The 22,276-nt window shown below is 43.9% G+C and overlaps 1 protein-coding gene across 1 annotated transcript in view; it reads right to left on the bottom strand.

Moving 5' to 3' along the window:
* Positions 1-806: 806 nt before the first annotated feature.
* PPM1L (protein phosphatase, Mg2+/Mn2+ dependent 1L) overlaps positions 807-22,276 on the bottom strand; it is a 323,624-nt gene continuing 302,154 nt past the window's right edge. The window contains exons 3-4 of the mRNA XM_060099090.1: positions 5,036-5,197; positions 807-3,906 (exon numbers count right to left, since the gene is read on the bottom strand). Coding sequence (XP_059955073.1) covers positions 3,560-3,906; positions 5,036-5,197 — 509 coding nt within the window. The 3' untranslated portion in view covers positions 807-3,559. The remainder of the gene's footprint in view (positions 3,907-5,035; positions 5,198-22,276) is intronic.

The following is a 22,276-nucleotide window of genomic DNA, read 5'->3' as shown; positions in this document are numbered from 1 at the left end:
ACAACTCGGGGGGAAACTGTCAGGAAAATCAAATATACCTGGCAAAGGAAAAAGCGATCACTCCCTTTGTGAATCCCTCATGTAAGGCCAGATATCCTAGCGATCCAATTCAATCGTGTAATCAACTTCCTAGGATCACCTCAAATAGTGTTGATGATGCCATCACTCATGCAATCCTGTTTGCACAAAATGTTCATGGACTGAAATCATCACAGCTGTATGAAATAAGACCTGTTTTTATTTTTTTATTTTTTTATTTTTTGCGGTACGCGGGCCTCTCAGTTTTGTGGCCTCTCCCGTTGCGGAGCACAGGCTCCGGACGTGCAGGCTCAGCGGCCATGGCTCACGGGCCCAGCCGCTCCACGGCATGTGGGATCTTCCCTGACTGGGGCATTAAGCCGTGTCCCCTGCATCGGCAGGCGGACTCTCAACCACTGCGCCACCAGGGAAGCCCATAAGACCTGTTTAAAATTATCCAGATCACATATGCTCCATCACTCTATAAAACACTCTGTAATACTCTTACCACATAGACAAGATTCTAGAGCCCAATGCCTTCAGTCCAAGGCAAGGAATAGAATGTAGCCACTGGTTACCAGTAAGATGCACAGTCATGTTGCATTAGAACAACGACCTCAGAGTTAAGTGCCTTGGGCAAGTTGGTCATGTGAAATAAATGCCGGTCTTGGGAACTAGCTTTGGAGTTTTCCATATAAGTATTATTTATTCCTTTTATTAGAGAACTGCAAATACAGTGAATTAAAAAAAAAAAAGTTTCCCTGTCTCTCCCCCCACCCCCCCACAATCCCAACCCATTTTAAGAGTACAAATTGCCAGTGGAGCAGCAGGAGAGCAGTGCATTAATGAAGACCCGGGCTTGGCATCTTGCTGGGGGCTCATAAGCACATGATCATTGGTTCCCAGCTTCATTTCTAAAAGACTATAAAACCATTCCAAAATTTGGCACCATGGGGGCTATTGGCAATGCAAACTCAGGCTAGGGGGTCTGGGTGACAATTCCAAAGCTTTGGCAGTGCTGTTTAGGGAAGCTTCACATGCAAACTTCTCAAATCAATTTCCCTAACTAGACTCAACCTTCCCTGTCCCTGGAAAATGGGAGTGGCTGGCCGGTGAGCCACAGGGCATGCCGGGTGATGTCTGCAGACCCCCGACAGCTGGAGGCGGCTCAGGGAGAGAGAGCTCCAGGAGGATGGGGAAGGGAACAAAGTAGCCTGATGTGAGACAACTATTAATCATACTGCTACTATTTTGCCTAGAACTTCTGTTTTTCAAAAATCTACAAGCCAAAGTGGGAGAAAAAGAGGCAGAAAGGGAGTAAAAAATACACGCACTACTTGATTAAAGTCAGAAATGAATTAATTCCACAAAGCAAAGTTTAGAAGACGCCTTGTGAACTCAGAGGGAAAGCCATGCACTCCTGCACTCAGCACCATCTAGCAAGACATTTTGCAGGGCAAATAAACACTAATTTACTAACTTAGTCGCTTTTCTCCTTCATCTTCACCAAAACAGTACTGTTTTCATTTTAGACAATCACAGTGATCATAGTATTTAAAAATATCTTTCCATCGTTATTATGAATTTTGGGTTAAGTTAAAAATAAAAAAGGAAAATTAACTGCATACTGTAATACGCTGACACTGCTTATTCCTGGACTCCGGTTAGAGGGCGGGCTTTGGTAACTCTCCAGAATCAGAACGTCCTAAAATCACCAAGCAAACTCAGGCCACCTGGACTGACTGTCCCATCACTGATCACAACCTACATATTTCCCACATTCCCTTCCCAACCCCCGCCTCAAATACACACATCCAGATGTTCAGTGTCTCTCAATAGGCAGATACTCCAATCTAACATGGTGGCAGGTATTTTGTACTAGAACATTCTACGGCTTTAAAAAAAGGAAAAAAAAAACGAGGTTCTAATTCTCATATTGTAAATTCTAATGTTAGAGTTTACCAAAGTAAGCACATCTCTTGGGAAACCACTACTAATTCTTTCAGTCAAAGAAAGGTTAAGTTCTTAGAGGAATCCAGACAGATTACAGTCCTTGGCAGCCACAAGGGAATCTTTTCATCCTCCTGAGTTCACTCCTAGAACCTGCTTCAGGAAAGCTCCACAGCTGAAGAAGGCAGGGAAGCGGCATCATGGGCAGGAGGTGGCCAGTGAATGGGGCCTTTGAGAAGCTATAAAGGCAAATGCTCACTCTGGAAGGACAAAACCAGGTGGACGCCCTGGCATTTCAGACACAGAGGGGTGGGGATGCAATGAAAATCTTGTTTGGCTGTTTGAGCCCCTCAGCCAGGGAAACAGGATGACCCAGCATTTTCTGTAATTATAAAATACTGAGATTGGAAATGTGACTTTGGTGATAAGAAATGAAAAGCAGCAAGTCTGGCCGCAAAAATAACTCAGTGGTTTGCAACCAAATGTTAAAGACTGCTGCCTTTCCACTGTCTAGCAGAAGCACATCCCAGTACTTTACCACCGAACTCCAAACCTTGGCTGCGAACTCTGTACTCGGCTTCAGGGAGCACACATGCAGTTCTACACCGCTGCTTCTCAGAACACTGCTCCATAGACACTTGAAAGCTACTAGAAGAGGAGAGGAAAAAATGCACAAAACCGGGCAGCTGGAGCTCGATTCGAGGTGGCAACCTCACCAGCGTTCTCTCTGAATGCAAATAGCAGACTTCCCAAGGGGCGCTGTGACTTATTCGGCCATGGTGTCCTCTATCTACCCTTAAAGGTGGAAGGAATTATGGTACTGTGATTTGCTTTTTTCACTTGGTAATGTAAAAAAATCGTGGTGTCTTGTGGTAAAGTTTAACAGCTGCCTATTACATTAGGTAAGGTGTAGGCCAAAGATTAAGGTCATGCATGATTAGGATAAACACACAAAGACTGGTCAGGTGGTACACAAAGTCTATTTAACTAATAAAGAAAGCGAGGGAAGAAGTTTACTTCTGCCGTGCAGGCGGCTCTCATCCTCCCCACATCCCTCAGCCTCCAAGAGCAGCCACGGAATAACAAACCATTTCCAAATCTTGTTTCTGCAGGGCTGCTGCAGAGCAGAAAACCTGGGCTCAGGAGGACAAAGCATTCTCAGGACAGCTCTGCCCCTCAGCATAGGGTGTGGCCACATTGGCCCTGACTCACTGCTCCAATGAGAGGATACAAAGTCTGATGCCTGGAGGGCCCTGTAAGGGATCTTGAAAACAATCGTAAAAGGAGAATATATGGCACATATGCCATTCACTTCATACATGTGACTCTACAGCTATATATTTATATATTTTGAACATTGGATGAAAGAGTTGGGAAAACACGAAGAAACCATTTTCCAGCCTCTCAACTACATTGGCCAAGAGCACCACCCTCGGTTCATCACGGCACATAGACTTAAGACGGCCGGGGATGGGGAACCCCATGTCTGGGATGGATGATCCTAACTGTAACTCCCACACCTTTCACTACATTAAAAGAGACCAGTGTGTTGAAAGTCCTTTAGTCTAAGGCAGCTGAAACCCCAGAGGGTTCACTGCTCTTCTGTTTTGCTGCTATTCCTGAACTTCACCACCATGACTGTTATGTTGTCAGGGCAGCCTCTGTAAAATGACTGTAAAACTATGCTCTTGGCCCCAAAGTGAGGTTCATCCAAGCGGTCCTTGATGAATCGAACAGCTTCTTCGTTGCTGAAAGCATCCCAGAGGCCATCTGATGCCAAGATCATGAACTCGGGCTGGAGCTTGTCCAGGTCAAAGGTCAGGATATCTGGGTCTGGGATGACCACGTTGAGATTTTTCAGCGGATAATCCCCCAGGGATCGAGACATGGCCAGGATTCCCTGGACCCTCCAGGAGCCATTGAAACTGATGAAACCACCTGGAAAGATAGAACGAGCCCATTAGCTTGACCAGTTGCTCTCTCACACACCCCGGGTGCGGTCCGCGTGCATCTGCAAAGGGCTGACCTACTGCATGTGACCTATGTGCTCCCCTCACCCCACCTTGGCACTACCAGGAGGGAACAGCGTTCCTCTGCATGGCTTGAGATTTGACGCTCTATGGGTAGATCCTCAGGCCGTCATCCTTGGTATCTTAAAAGCCTTCAAGACCAAATTAATAAGAATATTGAGAGTAGGAGGTATGGATGGGTGAGGGCATCAGTTTTAACTTAAGGACACCTTGGCAGCTCAGTGACTGACAGCAGGGAGCCCTAGGGTGGGGATCCAGGGACAGCAGCAGAACAGCACTGAAAGGCAGGTGGATGGTACCAGAGAAAACCACTGGGATCCATCATTAGCTTGAGGCTGCCCTTGGGTGTGCCTATATCTCAAAACACCTCCCTAGATAGAATCAGGATTAAAGAATGGTGTATTTTAGCACAGTTGTTAAAGGCTCAGGCTCTCGGGGCAGACTGCTTGGATTTGAGTCCTGGCTCTGTTACTTTTAGCTTTGTGTGACTTTGGATGAGAAACTCTTTCTGATCCTTGGTTTCCTTGGTTCCAAAATTGGGACAATAACAGTACCTATTCCATCGAGGAGTTGTGAGAAAGACCTCCATTGACAGGGAAGGCCGCCAAAAGGACACCCTTAAACCAAGTCTTAAAGGACAAGGTCGTTGTTACCCACTAGACGGTGTGGACAACACTTGCAAAGGCACAGAGGTATCAGCTCCATGGTTCGTTTGGTGGTTAGTAGTTTGGCACGGCTGGAGAGAAGCGGGGTATGGCAAGCAGGGGCCCAAAGATCTCATTAGCCTTTAAACTAAGGGCTTTTTTTTTTTTTTGGCTCTTTTGGAATCTGTGGCCACGAAGAAGGGCAAATTCAGGCCACTCATTTGATAGGAAATGTTACAAAGTCCAGTCCCAGCTGCCTCAGCAGCAGCCTCTGTACTGATCTACTCATGACTGGGTAAAGGAACATCTTCTCCCCCAGGGGCTCTCCCAGCAAGCCACCTTGTCCACTTGAACAAGACAGCACAAAGTCCTCGGAGGCATTCACAAACTCACCGGCTCTCTTTATCCTCTTCCTTTCCTTCAGCTGGTACGGCTTGTGATCATGAGACAAAGGAATGGCATTCCCGTCCTTGTCACACAGGACCCCACGCGAATCACCCACATTGGCCACGGTGAGGTCTTTATCTGACAACAGAGCAATCAAACACGTTGTGCCTGCAAAACAGGAGAGAGAGGCAATACAGGAGGTCAGTGGTGCTTTGAGGTTAGGCTGCTTCTCATGGTTACTGGTTCTTCAGTCATTAAAACTACTCCTGCTGGGTGAGAATTTGACTCCAGCCACTCTGAGAATGACAGCTGTTCACTTCAACAACACTGATCAGATCTGACAGTCAATTTTCTTAACCATGTTGGAGTCTCACTGAAATAGGCTAGGATAACATGATCATTTTCCCAAATCATTGTTGTCTCTGCTACTCTTGATTTAAATGCATATCACACTTAAAAGGATTTGGAGAGAATCAGAGTCAGCTTGAAGCTTCAGAGAATTGATATTTATTTTCTGCTTCTTTTTGGTGCTGAGTTTCTGTGAAATCCCAGTTCAAAGTGGGAGGGATGGGGGTCGGGTGGGCTCTTCAAGCAGGAGGGCCTGGAAGGACCAGTAAATGACAGATGCCAACAACCGGGTCCTATGGAGCCATGGGGAGCGGTGGGGAGCAGCCTATACAAACTAGCCTATATGGAGTCTGACAGCAAAGACCGGGGCCAGAAACAGGTCGGCGCCAGGGGGTGATGGGGGCGGACTGTAAAGGCAGAGGCAGGAAAACCCAATATGAGGACAGAAATGAGGTCTATGTCGACAGGCAGTGGGGGATTGGGGTGGTCAGAGTCAGAAGGGAAGCAAGAGGGAAGAGCCGTTTGCCTGGAGCCCACACAAGACACAAAAGGACAAGCTCTCTCTCCTCAAACTCCTCATGGAATGAGAATGGATAAAAGCAAGTAGAGCTGCACAGTTTGGTCTAGTTGGAGGCCGCCCTTATTACCTGCCCGGTGCCCTCTGTCCAGCCCCTCTCCTTTCTCCTCCCCCACCTTCTGACAGTGTCACTGAGTATGCAAATACCTGCTGAAACGCACAACCCATTAAGCTCTGGCTTCAAACCGATAATGCCTTTCCTAGTTAAAATTATTCATCAATTAGTCTTCATTAATATTTAACCTCCTCATTAAGAAAGTCATATTCAATAACAGAATGCAAACTGTTTTTTATCTGCACAGAATGACAAAAAAGACTGTATTCTTAAATAGACATAAAGAATAAACACAGATGATATCAAGAGCGGGGAGAATAATTAGCATTTTCAGCTATTATAGTTCTTATTGGAAATTCCATTCTAAAGCCTGTTTAACTCAAAAGTGCCTTGATCAGAAATGGAAACACATGAAATGTTGGTTAACTCACGATGTCTGATGTGAAAAGCCTTGTGAAAGGAGAAAAGACTAATCTCAGGATTATCAAAGCAAATAGCAAATCTTTCACCTTAAAAAAAGCTGTAAGGATGAAAATGTAAGCACAAGATGGACAATTCATATGATTAGAAATCATTATCCTCAGTTTTTTATATTAGTTGCATTTTGGTCTTCAACCATCCTCACTTTGTCCTCAAGCATCTGATTGTGTTAACCTGTCTATCACGATGAGAGCACTGATTCTCCTATAAGGCACACTCTTGGAGTTTGAAAGGTGAAATGGAGACACTGCGTTATTGGATGTTACATGGCTTGGGGGCATTATATCAGTTCAACTCTTGGAGTTGTGTCTCTCAGAGGCCCTCTTCCCTTCTCACTCTGTGCACTTTGAGAGATCATGGCTCTGACCTTTGCTTCCACCACCATCTCACCTACAATGCTAGCCTGGTTGACACTCTTGAGGTCCATATCAACTGCCTGCTCGGCATTTCCATTTGCCTGTACAACATGGGATCCAGAAGAGGCTTTGGGGTCTCCATGTGAGGGAGGTGAAGGGATCCACCTGGATGAGCTATAAGCCGTTTCCCCACCCCCATTTCAGCCACAGCAGCTCTACATTCATTGTTAGCTTTATTGAGCTGCTGCATGTTCTTTTTGTGTGTGTGTGTGTTTTTTTTAAGAGGGGAGAGGTAATTTCTATAGCTAAAAAAAAACCCTTTGAATTTTAATTGTATATGTGATTAAGAACCACTGAAGGGTTTTAAGCAGGAGAGTGACATGATGAGATCTGTGTTGTAGAAGATCATGTCAGTGGCTTTGTGGAAGATAAACTGGAAGCGGGGGGAATAGGGAGAGTTCATGAGTATCTGAATTAATGTAGTAAACACAGGGATTGAGGGTCGGGGACAGATTACTTAAGACCAGAACGGATAGGTCATAGAGAATAAGGAAATAAAGGAGAGGGGGAGGTCTAGGATAATGTCCTTGTGTCTAGAAGGGGGGCACTGGGTACTCCATGGACAAGCACTTAAGGAGATGTCGGCTTGGGCTTTTGGGAAAGGCTTTCTCACTGAAAGATACATGATGCAGAACATGACCCATTTCTTTGGCCTCCTGTGGCTCCTGTGTTTCCCAGGGCTGTGGCAGCCATCTTGCACCATGAGGGGATATGGCTCAGAGTCAAGGTTCTGTGTCCAGAAGGGGGAGCAGAGAGGTGAGGAACCTGAGTGCCTGAGACATCACAGAACTGCTGAACCAGCCTGGACCCGTCCTGTTCTTGTTCTGCAAGACACTAAATGACTTTACTACTTAAGGCTTTTTACGTTGGATTTTTTGTTGTTGTTGTTCCTTGTGGTATCATAACTGGTTCAGGGGCTTACAGTTCAATAAGGGGCTTCTGGGGCTTCCCTGGTGGCGCAGTGGTTGGGGATCCGCCTGCCGATGCAGGGGACACGGGTTCGTGCCCCAGACCAGGAAGATCCCACATGCCGCGGAACAGCTGGGCCCGTGAGCCATGGCCGCTGAGCCTGCGCGTCCGGAGCCTGTGCTCCGCAACGGGAGAGGCCACAGCAGTGAGAGGCCCGCGTACCGCGAAAAAAAAAAAAAAAAAAAAAAAGCAGCTTCTGGATGAGAGATTTAGAGGGTGACTGCTTTGCTTCACTCACATGTGAAGATTCATGGCCTGCTGATTCCTCTGTCAAGAACATGATCCCATTGCTTCTATGGGTCTATAAAATCTACCTCCTGATGTGGATTTCAGGAATGTACTGCTTTGAGAAAGTGGAAGTTGCCTGTGTCAACAATAGACTCTTAGACCGGGCCAAAATGGGTGAGCCCCAGGTGTCAGAAGGAGAGCTGCAGGCTGTGTTTAGGGTCACTGAAATGTCACTATTCCCTCTCCATAGAAACCTGCCTGTGTCCTGGGTGGAGGCCCAAGCATGATGGAAAACATTGTAAACAACTTATTGTTTGAGCTTTTCAGTCTTAGCTCAGGATTACAATAGACAATTTATAATCTAATCTTACGTTACAGCAGAAACTATCTTGTGGCTGAGGAAAACTCCAGAAAAACATTATGCCCAAGAGGAAAGGAGAAAATCACTTTTTCTTTTGTATGTATGAGAAAAAACACTGCCAAGACTCTGGTTATTAGTTTTGAGATAAACTTAGCCATCATAGTACTATTTATCAGAAATACCAGGGTCTGACAATATCACCTAACTCTGAACCTCAGGATTGTCTATATTAATCATTTAATCTAGGTGATACCTTAATTGCAAATCTGGACAATATTTTGGAGCTTTAACCTAATAGTCTGACTTAGATAAAAAAAAAACTGAAAAAGTAAATTCACACAGACTAGACTTCAAAATCCTAGCTGAGTAAAGTCTGGCAAATTATTTAACTTTTAAGCCTCAGCAAATGGTACCACCATCCACTTAGTTGCTCAAGCTAGGAGACATCCTTAGTTTTTCTCTCTTCCTCATTCCTGACATTCAATCTATCATTAAGTTCTGTCACTCGTACCTCTCAAACCCATCTCAAACCCCTTCCCTTCTCTTGTTCTCATCGGGCTGACTGTAGTCCAAGCCACCACCATCTCAGCCAGCATGCTGTTTCAGCTCTCCAGGTCCTGCATGATCTGCCCCTGCTGCAGCCTGTCCAGTGTCATGCCTAGCGTAGCTCCTAGTCCTTGGCACTGGCTGACATGCACATGGTGATGTCTCAGTTCAAGTGTGACATCTTCAGAGGCCTTCTCTGATGGGGGATCTAATTTCCTCTTTATGTCCTTTATTGCCCTCACAACACACAATTATGTAAACATCTTGTGTATTTCTTTAAACCATTTATTTAATGCCAGTCTTCCACTGTACCATGTCAACTTCACAAGGGTAAGAATATCATCTGCTTGTTTTTCTTCCTATAATGCTGAGGTCTAGAACATCGCAGACCTCATATTTGCTGAATAAACAAATTAATAGAGGAGTGATAAACAATCACACACTCTCTCCTTGGTCCTGATCTGACATTATGCTAAGCTCCCACTGTCTTGCTCTGAGTATGTCAACCCAGTTCAATACCACACTGTACCACATCTTCTAGATACTGCCACAGCAGGGAGATAGCCAACTGTAGCAAAATACATTTTACACATTGATCAAAACATAAGGGCCCTCCTGTACATGTATAACCATGCTCACAGGCACACTGTTAGTAAGTGGAGAGAAGTTCCAGCCCAGGCCTGTCCCTAGCTCTTTCCTCCAGTCCAGGCTCCTGGAACAATGTTAATGAAACATGAGTAAGGCATCCATCCTCACCAGCTTCTAAAGCCATGGCACCTTAGGAAGCAATAAAAGTGCATCATGGTGGTCATTACATGAATAATCTCTGTCTACGTCTGACCTCAATTTGTACTTCAGCAAAGCAGGCATGTTTCTGTGTTGTTCTATTAATTCTTGTTTCCTTAGGGAAAACACACGAATGCCAATTATTCATCAGTCTATTCCTCTAAACCAGCCTTCTCTCTCTTGATTTAATTTCTAGGATGCAGACAAAGTAAAGGTACACAAGAAAATCTATTCTGGACTTATCTAAGTATTTTCATTGGATAATATCAGGCAGTGAATTCATTGGATGAGTTGAGCTTGAGAAAAATGTAAATCCTAATGAGGATTAAGTAGTTTGGGATATCTCAGCCATCTTTTAAAACCCTAGCTAAAAACTTTCCCAGTTCAATTAATAACAAAGTAGTAATAACAATTTGTTCAATGCTACAAACGCCACGAAGTGGCTAACAAACACACTTGCAGTTGATTTCCTGACACCTTAGGGTGGGGGAGAGGCAGGTATTATTCTTCCCTTTAAACAGATGAGAAAAATGGTACTCAGAGAATTCAAGTGTCATACTCATGATTACAATGCTCAATGCATATGTACTGAATGACCAAATGACTAAAAACCCTGGGAATCCAGAATTATTACTTTAGTATTAATAATAATGATAGACCTACTGCTTAAGCATTTTACTATAACGCTAAACATTTTATTTACATTACGTAACTTAATCTGCACTACCTGTGAGAAGGCATAGTTATCACCACTTTACAGATGGGGAAACTAGGTCTCAGACAGTATAGCAACCTGCCCAGGTCACATACACAGACTGACTGATTCCACTGGGCCAAACTTTTGATAATCGACACTCCTTCTTGCTTTAAACTGTTTTCTTCCTACCCCCAGAAGGAATGATTTCTGTGACCAGTTTCTACATTTCTGTGTTTTGAATAGTCCCCATCAACTCTCCCCCTTTTGTAGTATTAACTGGCGCATGTCACAGAAAAGTTGGTAAACCAGGATAAAATTTGATCAGTGTGATGTGAATTCCCTTTACTATAATTGTGATTCTGGATTAATTTAAACAAAGCTGGTACATTTCAAATTCTCAATAATAATCAATCAGAAAGCACATGAACCTCCACAAGTAAAAAAACAAGTGACTTGGATTAGCATCAGGTCCTTTTCACCTTGAATATTTTGCTGGTTTTGAACAGGAACTGCAAACTCCGACGCCTTCGGGAAGTAGGCCAGGTATAAGAAAAAGCTTATTACCCTCTTGGAGTAGCTTTACCCCTGTACTTTTGACAGAAACATGGGTTCTGAAGATGTTTTTCTACTCTAAGACTAGGCAAGCATGATGATAAGGGACAACTGACATCAGGTTTCAGTGTTGGGTCCACAACAGGGAGTGGTGTGGCTTGTGGCAAACTAGAGAACACTTGCTAAGGGGGCAGCATGTCCTCAGCAATGAAGATGGTTGCCATGTGGGAATGCAGGCCCACTGTAACCAGTTATTCAGATTTTTCAAGGGAAGCCATTTTTATGTGAACTCTCCTGACTTTTCAATGTTGACAACTTCTACTTAAAAAAACAATGCAAGGGCCTCCCTGGTGGCGCAGTGGTTGAGAGTCCGCCTGCCGATGCAGGGGATACGGGTTCGTGCCCCGGTCTGGGAGGATCCCATATGCCGCGGAGCGGCTGGGCCCATGAGCCATGGCCGCTGGGCCTGCGCGTCCGGAGCCTGTGCTCCGCAACGGGAGAGGCCACGGCAGTGAGAGGCCCGCATACCGAAAAAAAAAAAAAAAAAAAAACAATGCAAGCCAAACAAAAGGCAACTGTAGGTCAAATGATTCTTTGACCCATTAGACTAGAAGCTTCTTTTAGGACCAGGGGGATGCCTTATTCATTGCTGTATTCTTATCGTAGTGCTTTGTACCCTGCACAGACCCTTAATGCTGGGAGGGGCGCTAAGGACTGAGGTGATGGTGAGGAAAGTGGAGGTGCTTTTGTACAACTTGTACTAATTGTAGTATTTGTACGATTCACACCTTCGCACTACGTAAATATATACACTCTTATTTTTTGAAAAATATTAACAGGGTTATCTAGGTGATGGGATTTTAGACCACTTTGTTTTCTTCTTTATGCTTTTCTGTATTGAGATGCATTTAACATTACTTAAAACCACAATTTATTCACAACGGTTCAGGAGCATATCCACTGCAAAAAGCAAAGTATTCAAGACATAAAACAGAAAAAGCAGAATTGACAATCGCGGTAGTAGATGGTACAGGTGAAAAAAAAAGGCCCAGAGGAATAAGGCAGTGACAGTGATCACAGCACCACCGTTGACAGATCAAGTTCAGATTCACATTCGCCCCCCAGTGACTATCCATCAGTGACTCCGTGACAGACGTGTGAGCCTCAGCTGCCTTCAGGCTTCCCCTGCACAGCCTTACCTGACCTCTGAGCAGTGCCATCTCACAAAGAACAACCTGCCCTGAGGGCCAGTCAAAGCCCATTACCCTCAACCCCTTGCACTCCCCTCCCCCTCTTCCTGTATGCACACAGCTATGATTTAAAAGTTGGAGTCACGAGAATCCTTATTTTATGAAAGTTCAGCTTACTGCAACATTTTCTTATGTGACTGACACCGCAGCTTCACTTTTTCTGGGGTGGGGATGGGAGGCTGGGCAGAGCAGAGAAAGCCGAGTGCAGTTAACATGCCTTAGGAGCCCTGCTTCATGGACTCTCTCCCAAACAATGGATGCCACTCACTCATGCTAATAGTGATTCTCCTCAGTGACAGAAACTCTTTTGTAAGAGAATAAAGGAAATGGCCATTTTTTTCTTCAGGAAAGAAAGAAAGAAATTGGGGGGGGGCGTGGAGAAGAGGTGACAAGGGGAAAGGAAGGGAAGGGGACACACACAGAAACAGAGAGAAAGAGAGACAGACAGAGAATGAATGAATGAATATTTCAGTGAAGGTGTTACAACCGCCTAAAAGCCATTCATTACACCCAGCAAAGGAGATTCAACACATTTATATGACAAGGAAAAATAGGTTTATCCTGATAAGATTTGACGATGAATGTTAGTTCAATAACACAATTCCAGGGCCTAGGTGACACCGAGGCCTGGAAACTGACAGAAATTATACTGGTGTGAAACATATTGGAAAAAGAGCAGGCAAAGCCAGTCATTAATGAAAGCATCATGGGGAATGATAAGATCAGTGCCGGCAGGGCTTCCAGCCGACACTGATCTCCCACAGCCAAAGCTGTGATGAGCCCTGAAACACAGATGAAGTACCAGGCAGCTCCCAGATAAGACTGACTCCCTGGCCCCATCCCCTGTCTGCACGATCTCTAAGTCTGCCAAAGTTTGACCTTCTCAGAGTCTGTTCACCAGTCTTGTAATAATTAATGCCACGGCAGAGACAGACCTGGCTGGGATGATCCAATCTCTGGAAAACTAGAGTAAGCTCTAATCTTTCCTTCTTTATGCCTTTTCTCTCATCTATTGCCTGAATCCTTACACTTCCCAGCTCTAAATTCTCTTGGAGGTGGGCCCTCTTTAGAATTACATTAACGTGCATGGCTGGGGCCGGAGAGTCACCGGACACAATTGTCTAACTCCGTGAAGGAAGGAGGCTACTGAAATAATACCAATTAACAATTCATACTATAAGTCAGTAGCTCCACTGTGATGAGTCTTATAGTGAGAGTTTGAAAGTTATTTTATGCTATGAGAGCCTTGAATGGAAAGTGACTGGAAAGAAATCTATGTGTGCAGGGAGACATGTGCAGGCCAAATTGTGGGAGCTGCCATACACTGTCCATTCACCCCATGCCAGGCTCCGTGCTCAGTCCTTGGCATAGGCAATTTCTTTAACCCTAACAGCCTATGAGGTACTATTATTCCCATTTTACAGATGACAAAACTGAGATTAAGGGATCAGCCCAGGGTCATGTGGCTAGTGAGGGACAGAACTTACCCAGTGTGTTGTCAGAGTGTTACTTTCAACCTTGAAGCAGGCTGTGGCTAGTCCATAGTTACTGTTTCTGGGCAAGCCAGAAAAAGGCATCTCTTCCTCAAGACACTTTACTAGCATCTCCATAAAAGGGCCATAATGCACGTTCAAGTTGACGACAGTGTGAATGGCACGTCCTAGAGCCGTGTAGTCAAACATGCACAGTGATGTGGGCAGCCCTGCTCCCGGGCTATACCCTGCCCCTGCCACCCTACTCCCGGCCTCGGAGGGAAGAGACCAGAGGAGAGGGTCACTCAATGAGGAATTTCTGCAGGACAGCACATGAGAGGTTTTCTACTTCACACACAGACTGGCAGCAGCCCTAGAGCCCAAACTGGAAGAGTGAAATACTTTTTTTTTAAATACATCTTTATTGGAGTATAATTGCTTCACAATGCTGTGTTTCTGTTGTACAACAAAGTGAATCAGCTATATATATATATATATATATATATATATATATCTCCCCATATCCCCTCCCTCTTGCATCTCCCTCCCACCCTCCGTATCCCACCCCTCTAGGTGGACACAAAGCACTGAGCTGATCTCCCTGTGCTATGCGGCTGCTTCCCACTAGCTATCTATTTGTGTGTGTGTGTGTGTGTGTGGTAGGCGGGCTTCTCACTGCTGTGGCCTCTCCCGTTGCGGAGCACAGACTCCGGATGCGCAGGCTCAGCGGCCATGGCGCACGGACCCAGCCGCTCCGCGGCATGTGGGATCTTCCCAAACCGGGGCACGAACCCGTGTCCCCTGCATCGGCAGGCGGACTCTCAACCACTGCGCCACCAGGGAAGCCCTAGCTATCTATTTTACATTCGATAGTGTATATACGTCGATGCTACTCTCACTTCGCCCCAGCTTCCCCCTCCCCTCCATGTCCTCAAGTCCACTCTCTATTTCTACATCTTTATTCCTGCCCTGCCACTAGGTTCATCAGTACCTTTTTTTTTTTTTTTTAGATTCCATATATATGTGTTAGCATACGGTGTTTTTCTCTTTCTGACTTACTTCACTCTGTATGACAGACTCTAGGTCCATCACCTCACTACAAATAACTCAATTTCGTTTCTTTTTATGGCTGAGTAATATTCCATTATATATATGTGCCACATCTTCTTTACCCATTCATCTGTCGATGGACATTTAGGTTGCTTCCATGTCCTGGCTATTGTAAATAGTGCAAGAGTGAAATACTGATAGCAACACATCTGAGTGTTCCTGAGAACACATTAAGGCCTTCTTCCACCAAGACCTAGTAGGATGGCAAACTATCTTTGTGGGTTTCCAAAAAGAGGAAGCAGTGATAGGACATACCATATAGGGAGGGAGGCTCATGTGAGGCCCCCAGAGCGGGCCCAGAAAGAAGCCGCCCCACCATAAATGGGACCCCTTTAGGCCTTCCTTTGCAACCGAAGCTGCCTCAGCTTCCCTTCGTCACGTGCTGGAGCGTAGAGTGGCAGGAGTAACATTTTGTGAGAAAAGGTCTATTACAAATTATAATTTTCTTCTCCTCTGAGATTTTTGCATAAGCAAAAAAATCAGCCGTTGGGTTTCCCTGGTGGCGCAGGGGTTAAGAGTCCGCCTGCCGATGCAGGGGACACAGGTTCGGGCCCTGGTCTGGGAAAGTCCCACATACCGCGGAGCGGCTGGGCCCGTGAGCCATGGCTGCTGAGCCTGCGCGTCCGGAGCCTGTGCTCCGCAACGGGAGAGGCCACAACAGTGAGAGGCCCGCGTAACGCAAAAACAAAAAAAAATCAGCCATTGAGCTGGACACTGGCTGAATGTGAGGCAATCAACTTGATGACAAACTCTATTATTTTAAACCCTAGTGCTAGGAGTCTAATTCCAGATTTAGGTATACTTGGGCTCTTCCTCAGCAAACATACAGTAATTAATAAAATGACTAGAGGAAATAAGAAACAGTGTACAAGTGCCAGAAAGGTCTTTTCCACAAATGAGGTGTGCCACCCTAAATAAGACAAACAATCAATTTTATGAGGTGACGGGAGATGGAGGGAAGAGGTCATAATTCAAACTTTTAGAATCTGATGGAGAATTCATTAAATTTTCATACTTCACCAAAGTTAAAATATAGATGCATCATCTGATGTTCTTGGACACCATTTTTAAATTGAAGTGTTTTTTAACTTCACACTTCAGCTGCAGTAATAATGTTTACTTCATACTTGAGTGTGGCCTGTGGACACCCTTCTAACGGTTCCTTTTTAGTTCAGTATAAACATGTTAAAGAGAGTCACTTCCTATTAAACTGATCACATGTACTGGGGAGTCTTAGAAGAACCACAGCATGTCCTTTTGCTGCAGGAGCCTTCATCTCTCCTCTCTGGCATGACTACTTTGAGGTACAAGCAAGCACACAAGCTTCTTTGAAGCTCATTAACATACTTCTCATAACTCTTGCTGACATTTAGTTCAGATGATAACATGCTACTGAAATTAATTTCTAATTACATAATCACAACCTGGATGCTAAGTTCAGTATCTTTTAATGGTAAATAAAATTAATTTCATGGTTCTTTGATTCTTCCTACATAAGCCAGAGATGCACTGGCTATATTTTTTCATGTCTTCATGTTATTTAAGAATTCTTCAGTGAGATATTTCATTTCTCTTTAGGGTTCCCAGCAAATTACAAGTACTGTTTCTGCTTTATGAATGCTATGGGAGTGAGGTACAATAGGAACTTCTGAAAATGAGCTTTATTAAAAGGGGTACTTGCTTTTCAATAAAAGGAGAGAAAGGGCACAGAGAGAAAAGGGGAGAAGGCTGGGAATGAGAGGTGCAGGCTGATTCATCTGGTGCTTAGCAGAGAATTGCACTTTCTTTGACCTTTTTTATCTCAGCGCAGAGTCAACTCTTCCCTATTCTTTCCATTAAAAACAAACCTGGTCTTTGAGGTGATTATCTTTATTTAAATTACCATATAGCTAGCCATCTATTTATATATATACGTGTTGGAAGGATGACATCTGGAGATATTAATGGAAGTTCCTGCCCCATGTGTGTACATGACTGTCTTTCATTCAGTGTGAGGCACTCATTGTCCCAGGGAAGATTAGGATTGCTATGGCTGAAGTGCAAAGAGAAAGAAGGGGTCAGGTTTAGCTTTTGAATTTCAAGGAGATTAGAAACTCACAAAGAGACAATATTCTCAGAGAAAGATTTTTTTGAGCATCCATCAACCTCAGTTCTGGACTAAACCTCAGGCATATGAAGATGGAGTGAGTTTTCCTGCCCACGGGTCCTCTCTTCTTGCTCCCCTGACATGTAAGCCTGGGCAGGAAGGAGGGTGGTGATGGGGGGAGGTGGAGGGAAGACAAAGAGTCTTTTTTTTTTTTTTTGGCGGTGCGCAGCGGGCCTCTCACTGTTGTGGCCTCTCCCATTGCGGAGCACCGGCTCCGGATGCGCAGGCTCAGCGGCCATGGCTCACGGGCCCAGCTGCTCCACGGCATGTGGGATCTTCCGGGACTGGGGCCCGAACCTGTGTCCCCTGCATTGGCAGGCGGACTCTCAACCACTGCGCCACCAGGGAAGCCCGACAAAGAGTCTTTGATGTGTGATCTCCAAGAATTACATGAAGCTCAAAGCACAGGAGACCTAGACCTTGCTTTCCAAGGCACAACCCAAGAAATCAGAAACCTTTGCCCCAGTATAGAGAGGCAATGGCTGAATGAGCTCACTTGGACAGCCTAACGTGGAGTAGAAACGACAGCTGAGAACTGCTGGGCTTCTCCTGAGGGAGAAACGGCACCTCTCAGGAGCTTCGGAGCCTTCCAACCACAGGTCCTGGAGACCCCGGGTCACCCCAGCAGGTGCCATCCCAACATCCTGACACTTAGATCACCCCTGGGGAAAAGGGGGGGTGGTGAACACATAAGCTCAACTTGGTATTTACACGTAAGAACCTGAGGAAAAGTTGGGAAATTACGGTATCTTCCTGGAAATGAATATAGCAAGATTTAGTAACAGATCCAATATGGACTCAAAATCTGTTACATTCAGTCCTATGGAGACAAATTAAATTAAACTTCAACACATGTTTATTTTGTAGCCGTGTAATGTGTGTGCGTGTGTGTGTGTGTGCACGTATCTGCCTATCGCACGTTGCACATCTTAAATTTTACCCTGGCATTGGCATAGACATTACGAAATTTAAATTTTAAAATGCTACAGCTAGTACCTTCAATGTTTGATAACCAAACAAGACTTCCCTGGGCACTGCGTTTGTTAACACATACCTAACACTGAAGAATTCCAGATGGAAGGAGAAATTGTTTCCAAAGCCAAATTTGCCCTTGTGAATGAAGTACAACATTGGCAGGTTTTGCAGTTACACATAAATTATTTTCAGATGATCTTTTCCATCCAAACAGAACAAAGTCCCGTTTAAAGGGACAAAATAAAAGTTGTACAATTATGTTTATTTAGGATAAATAAATAAAACCAAATATGATTTGGGGCCGATCTTATCCAATAATTAATTCTCCAACTTGCTTTCGGCTTAGTGGGCTACAAAATTGACTCTAAAGCTATGTCTCCAGGAAGACTGCTTCCTCAAAGATCTGATAAAATCCTGACTTTAATTCCATCTGGACACATGCCAAAAAAGTGATATCCCATCTCTATATCTACAGCCAAGAATATACAACCATGTTGCTTCTTGAAAATGACCGTCTTTCTCCTCTTTCTCTCTCACACCTCTATGTCCTGTACCTAATAACAGTATAAGATTGGAAGGGTGTGTGTATTTTGACTAAATAGTTTTATGGCCTTTGTTTCCTTATTCAGTGCTGACTGTGTGTAAATTACGAGGCTTGGTGCTGGAACAATAAAGATGAACAAGATATAGTCCTTAACCCCAAGCACTTACTGCCTAATGGCGAGATGGAACCAGACACTTAGAATCCAGCATGGTAAATGCTGTGACAGTGCTATGAGAGGCTGGGCATGTGGATGGGGGTGATGCCTCAGTCTAGGGAGATGGTGGGTGGTGGGGAGAAGTGCAGGGAGGATTACTGGGAAGAAGTGAGACCTTAACTCTCTTAAAGATGCAATAGGGGGCTTCCCTGGTGGCGCAGTGGTTGAGAGTCCGCCTGCCGATGCAGGGGACACGGGTTCGTGCCCCGGTCTGGGAGGATCCCACGTGCCGCGGAGTGGCTGGGCCTGTGGGCCATGGCTGCTGAGCCTGCGCGTCCGGAGCCTGTGCTCCGCAATGGGAGAGGCCACAACAGTGAGAGGCCCGCATACCAAAAAAAAAAAAAAAAAAAAAAAAAAAAGATGCAATAGGATAAGGAATTCACGTAGCCTAATTTTGTTCTTTGTACAAAGGAGGAGGTAAAGAAAGAATCTGTAGGATAAAAATGAATAAAGAGAGTAGGTCTCTACAGGGTACTTCTTTATATTTCATTTCAAAATAAAGACTAAAATAAACACCTGTTTAAACTGTAGCTCGATAATGTCAATTCTTGAATTTTATCCTAAGGAAATAATTAGAGATATGAACAGAACTTCACGTATAAGAATTAACCTCACAGAATTAATTTAAACAACAAGACAATAGAAATAACCAAAATGAGTAGATGTATAATGCATCATGAAATATCCAAATAATAAAGTGCTGTATGAAGACTAAATATAGTGTTTCTGAAGAACATACATTCTTCAGTGCTCATAAGTGAAAAATAAAAACTGTACATAACATTTCTTTAAAATATAACACATTAGCATTTTACTTGGAAAAAACTGTACATAAAATATTATTCCAATTTCACTTACTTCAATAAATACATATGTGTATAAATGTATGCAGAAAAATGTTAGAAGGAAACAAAAAGAAAAGATTGGTTATTAAAGTTCATTTAAAAATTTTTTGAAAAAAATTTCTGAAATCTTCTACATTTAATGTGATGCATTTATAGAAATTATTTCACTTTTACTAAATTCAGGGCTTTTTACTTTCATGTTCCTTGACGTTAGGCATTTTTATCCTTCTGAGGGTCTTCTATTATGGTCTACAATGACTTGACTGGATTTTTGGTTGAGCTGTTTGATTTTAGTCACTGAACCGACTTGGCATTTTAGTAACAAGCCTGAGGCTATGCCTCCCCTGTTTCCATTTTGGCTAATGTAGTTCCAGGAAAAGAAGGAACAGTATCAGGGGGAATGCCAGGCCCCAGACTCATCATGGGTATGGCTCAGAAAGCTCCAGGTTTGTGACACCACCCTTGTGTGACACCACCATGCTACATGATTAGATGCTACTGCCCAGAAAGGGACAAGGGATGACCCTAGAGGGCAGAGGGCAGCAGGACCAGGCTGATTCTGACACATTTCCTGCACAGGAAGCCTTGACAGGGGAGAGCCAGTTCCTCAAGGCAGTAGATGGTGAGTCTATTCTTCCTATGACCATTGCCGAGTGGGTGTCACATTACTGGTAGTGAGTCCTATTCGGGGGGGTGGGGTACAGGAGACAAAGGAGGAGGAGTCTCAGGATGCCAGAATCTCAAGTCACAAAGCGAGATGTCATTAACTAGACAAGCTACAGTGGGCCAGGCACTCTGCTTGTTGTTCACACATGCCTTTTTTTTCACAAAAATCCTGCAGGGTATACATTATCATCATTATCATCATCATCATCATCATCATCATCACCCCTATCCCTCCATTCTACAGATAAGGAACAAGAGGCTCACCGAGGTCACACAGATTTTGAGTGGAAGAGCTGGAATGTGAACCCAGGGCTGACACCCTCAATCAGGCTTTAAAATTTTTCTCTAAGAAAACTTTATCAGGAGTGTGACAAGGAAGCAGTCACTTTTGCCAGCAAACAGCTTTATCTAAGGGTTCTTTAAAGTTTATATTTGCTTCCACTGAAGAACAATACAGGGCGATATACAAACTAGGTATTCAAAGAAACCTTTCTGGTACAGTATGCAAATGATGTATAAAATATTTTTAAAAATTGTTTGTTAATTCATGGCTGAGTTGGAAGATGAGTATGTGATTTTTTTTACATCTTTATTGGACTATAATTGCTTTACAATGGTGTGTTAGTTTCTGCTTTATAACAAAGTGAATCACTTATACATATACATATGTTCCCATATCTCTTCCCTCTTGCATTTCCCTCCCTCCCACCCTCCCTATCCAACACCTCTAGGTGGTCACAAAGCACCAAGCTGATCTCCCTGTGCTATGCAGCTGCTTCCCACTAGCTATCTATTTTACGTTTGGTAGTGTATATATGTCCATGCCACTCTCTTGCTTTGTCACAGCTTACCATTCCCCCTCCCCATATCCTCAGGCCCATTCTCTAGTAGGTCTGTGTCTTTATTCCTGTTTTACCCCTAAGTTCTTCATGACATTTTTTTTTCTTAAATTCCATATATATGTGTTAGCATACGGTATTTGTCTTTCTCTTTCTGACTTACTTCACTCTGTTTGACAGACTCCAGGTCCATCCACCTCATTACAAATAGCTCAATTTCATTTCTTTTTATGGCTGAGTAATATTCCATTGTATATATGTGCCACATCTTCTTTATCCATTCATCTGATGATTGACACTTAGGTTGTTTCCATCTCCTGGCTATTGTAAATAGAGCTGCAATGAATATTTTGGTACATGACTCTTTTTGAATTATGGTTTTCTCAGGGTGTATGCCCAGTAGTGGGATGGCTGGGTCATATGGTAGTTCTATTTGTAGTTTTTTAAGGAATCTCCATATTGTTCTCCATAGTGGCTGTACCAATTCACATTCCCACCAGCAGTGCAAGAGTGTTCCCTTTTCTCCACACCCTCTCCAGCATTTATTGTTTCTAGATTTTTTGATGATGGCCATTCTGACTGGTGAGAGATAATATCTCATTGTAGTTTTGATTTGCATTTCTCTAATGATTAATGATGTTGAGCATTCTTTCATGTGTTTGTTGGCAGTCTGTATATCTTCTTTGGAGAAATGTCTATTTAGGTCTTCTGCCCATTTTTGGATTGGGTTGTTTGTTTTTTTGTTATTGAGCTTCATGCACTGCTTATAAATTTTGGAGATTAATCCTTTGTCAGTTGCTTCATTGGCAAATATTTTCTCCCATTCTGAGGGTTGTCTTTTGGTCTTGTTTATGGTTTCCTTTGCTGAGCAAAAGCTCTGACGTTTCATTAGGTCCCATTTGTTAATCTTTGTTTTTATTTCCATTTCTCTAGGAGGTGGGTCAAAAAGGATCTTGCTGTGATTTATGTCATAGAGTCTTCTGCCTATGTTTTCCTCTAAGAGTTTGACAGTGTCTGGCCTTACATTTAGGTCTTTAATCCATTTTGAGCTTATTTTTGTGTATGGTGTCAGGGAGCAATCTAATCTCATACTTTTACATGTACCTGTCCAGTTTTCCCAGCACCACTTATTGAAGAGGCTGTCCTTTCTCCACTGTACATTCCTGCCTCC

This window comes from Mesoplodon densirostris, chromosome 5 (genome assembly GCF_025265405.1).
Source record: "Mesoplodon densirostris isolate mMesDen1 chromosome 5, mMesDen1 primary haplotype, whole genome shotgun sequence".
Taxonomy (NCBI): domain Eukaryota; kingdom Metazoa; phylum Chordata; class Mammalia; order Artiodactyla; family Ziphiidae; genus Mesoplodon; species Mesoplodon densirostris.
Note: the sequence above shows the minus strand (reverse complement) of the source record. Positions and strands in the feature narration are given on the sequence as shown.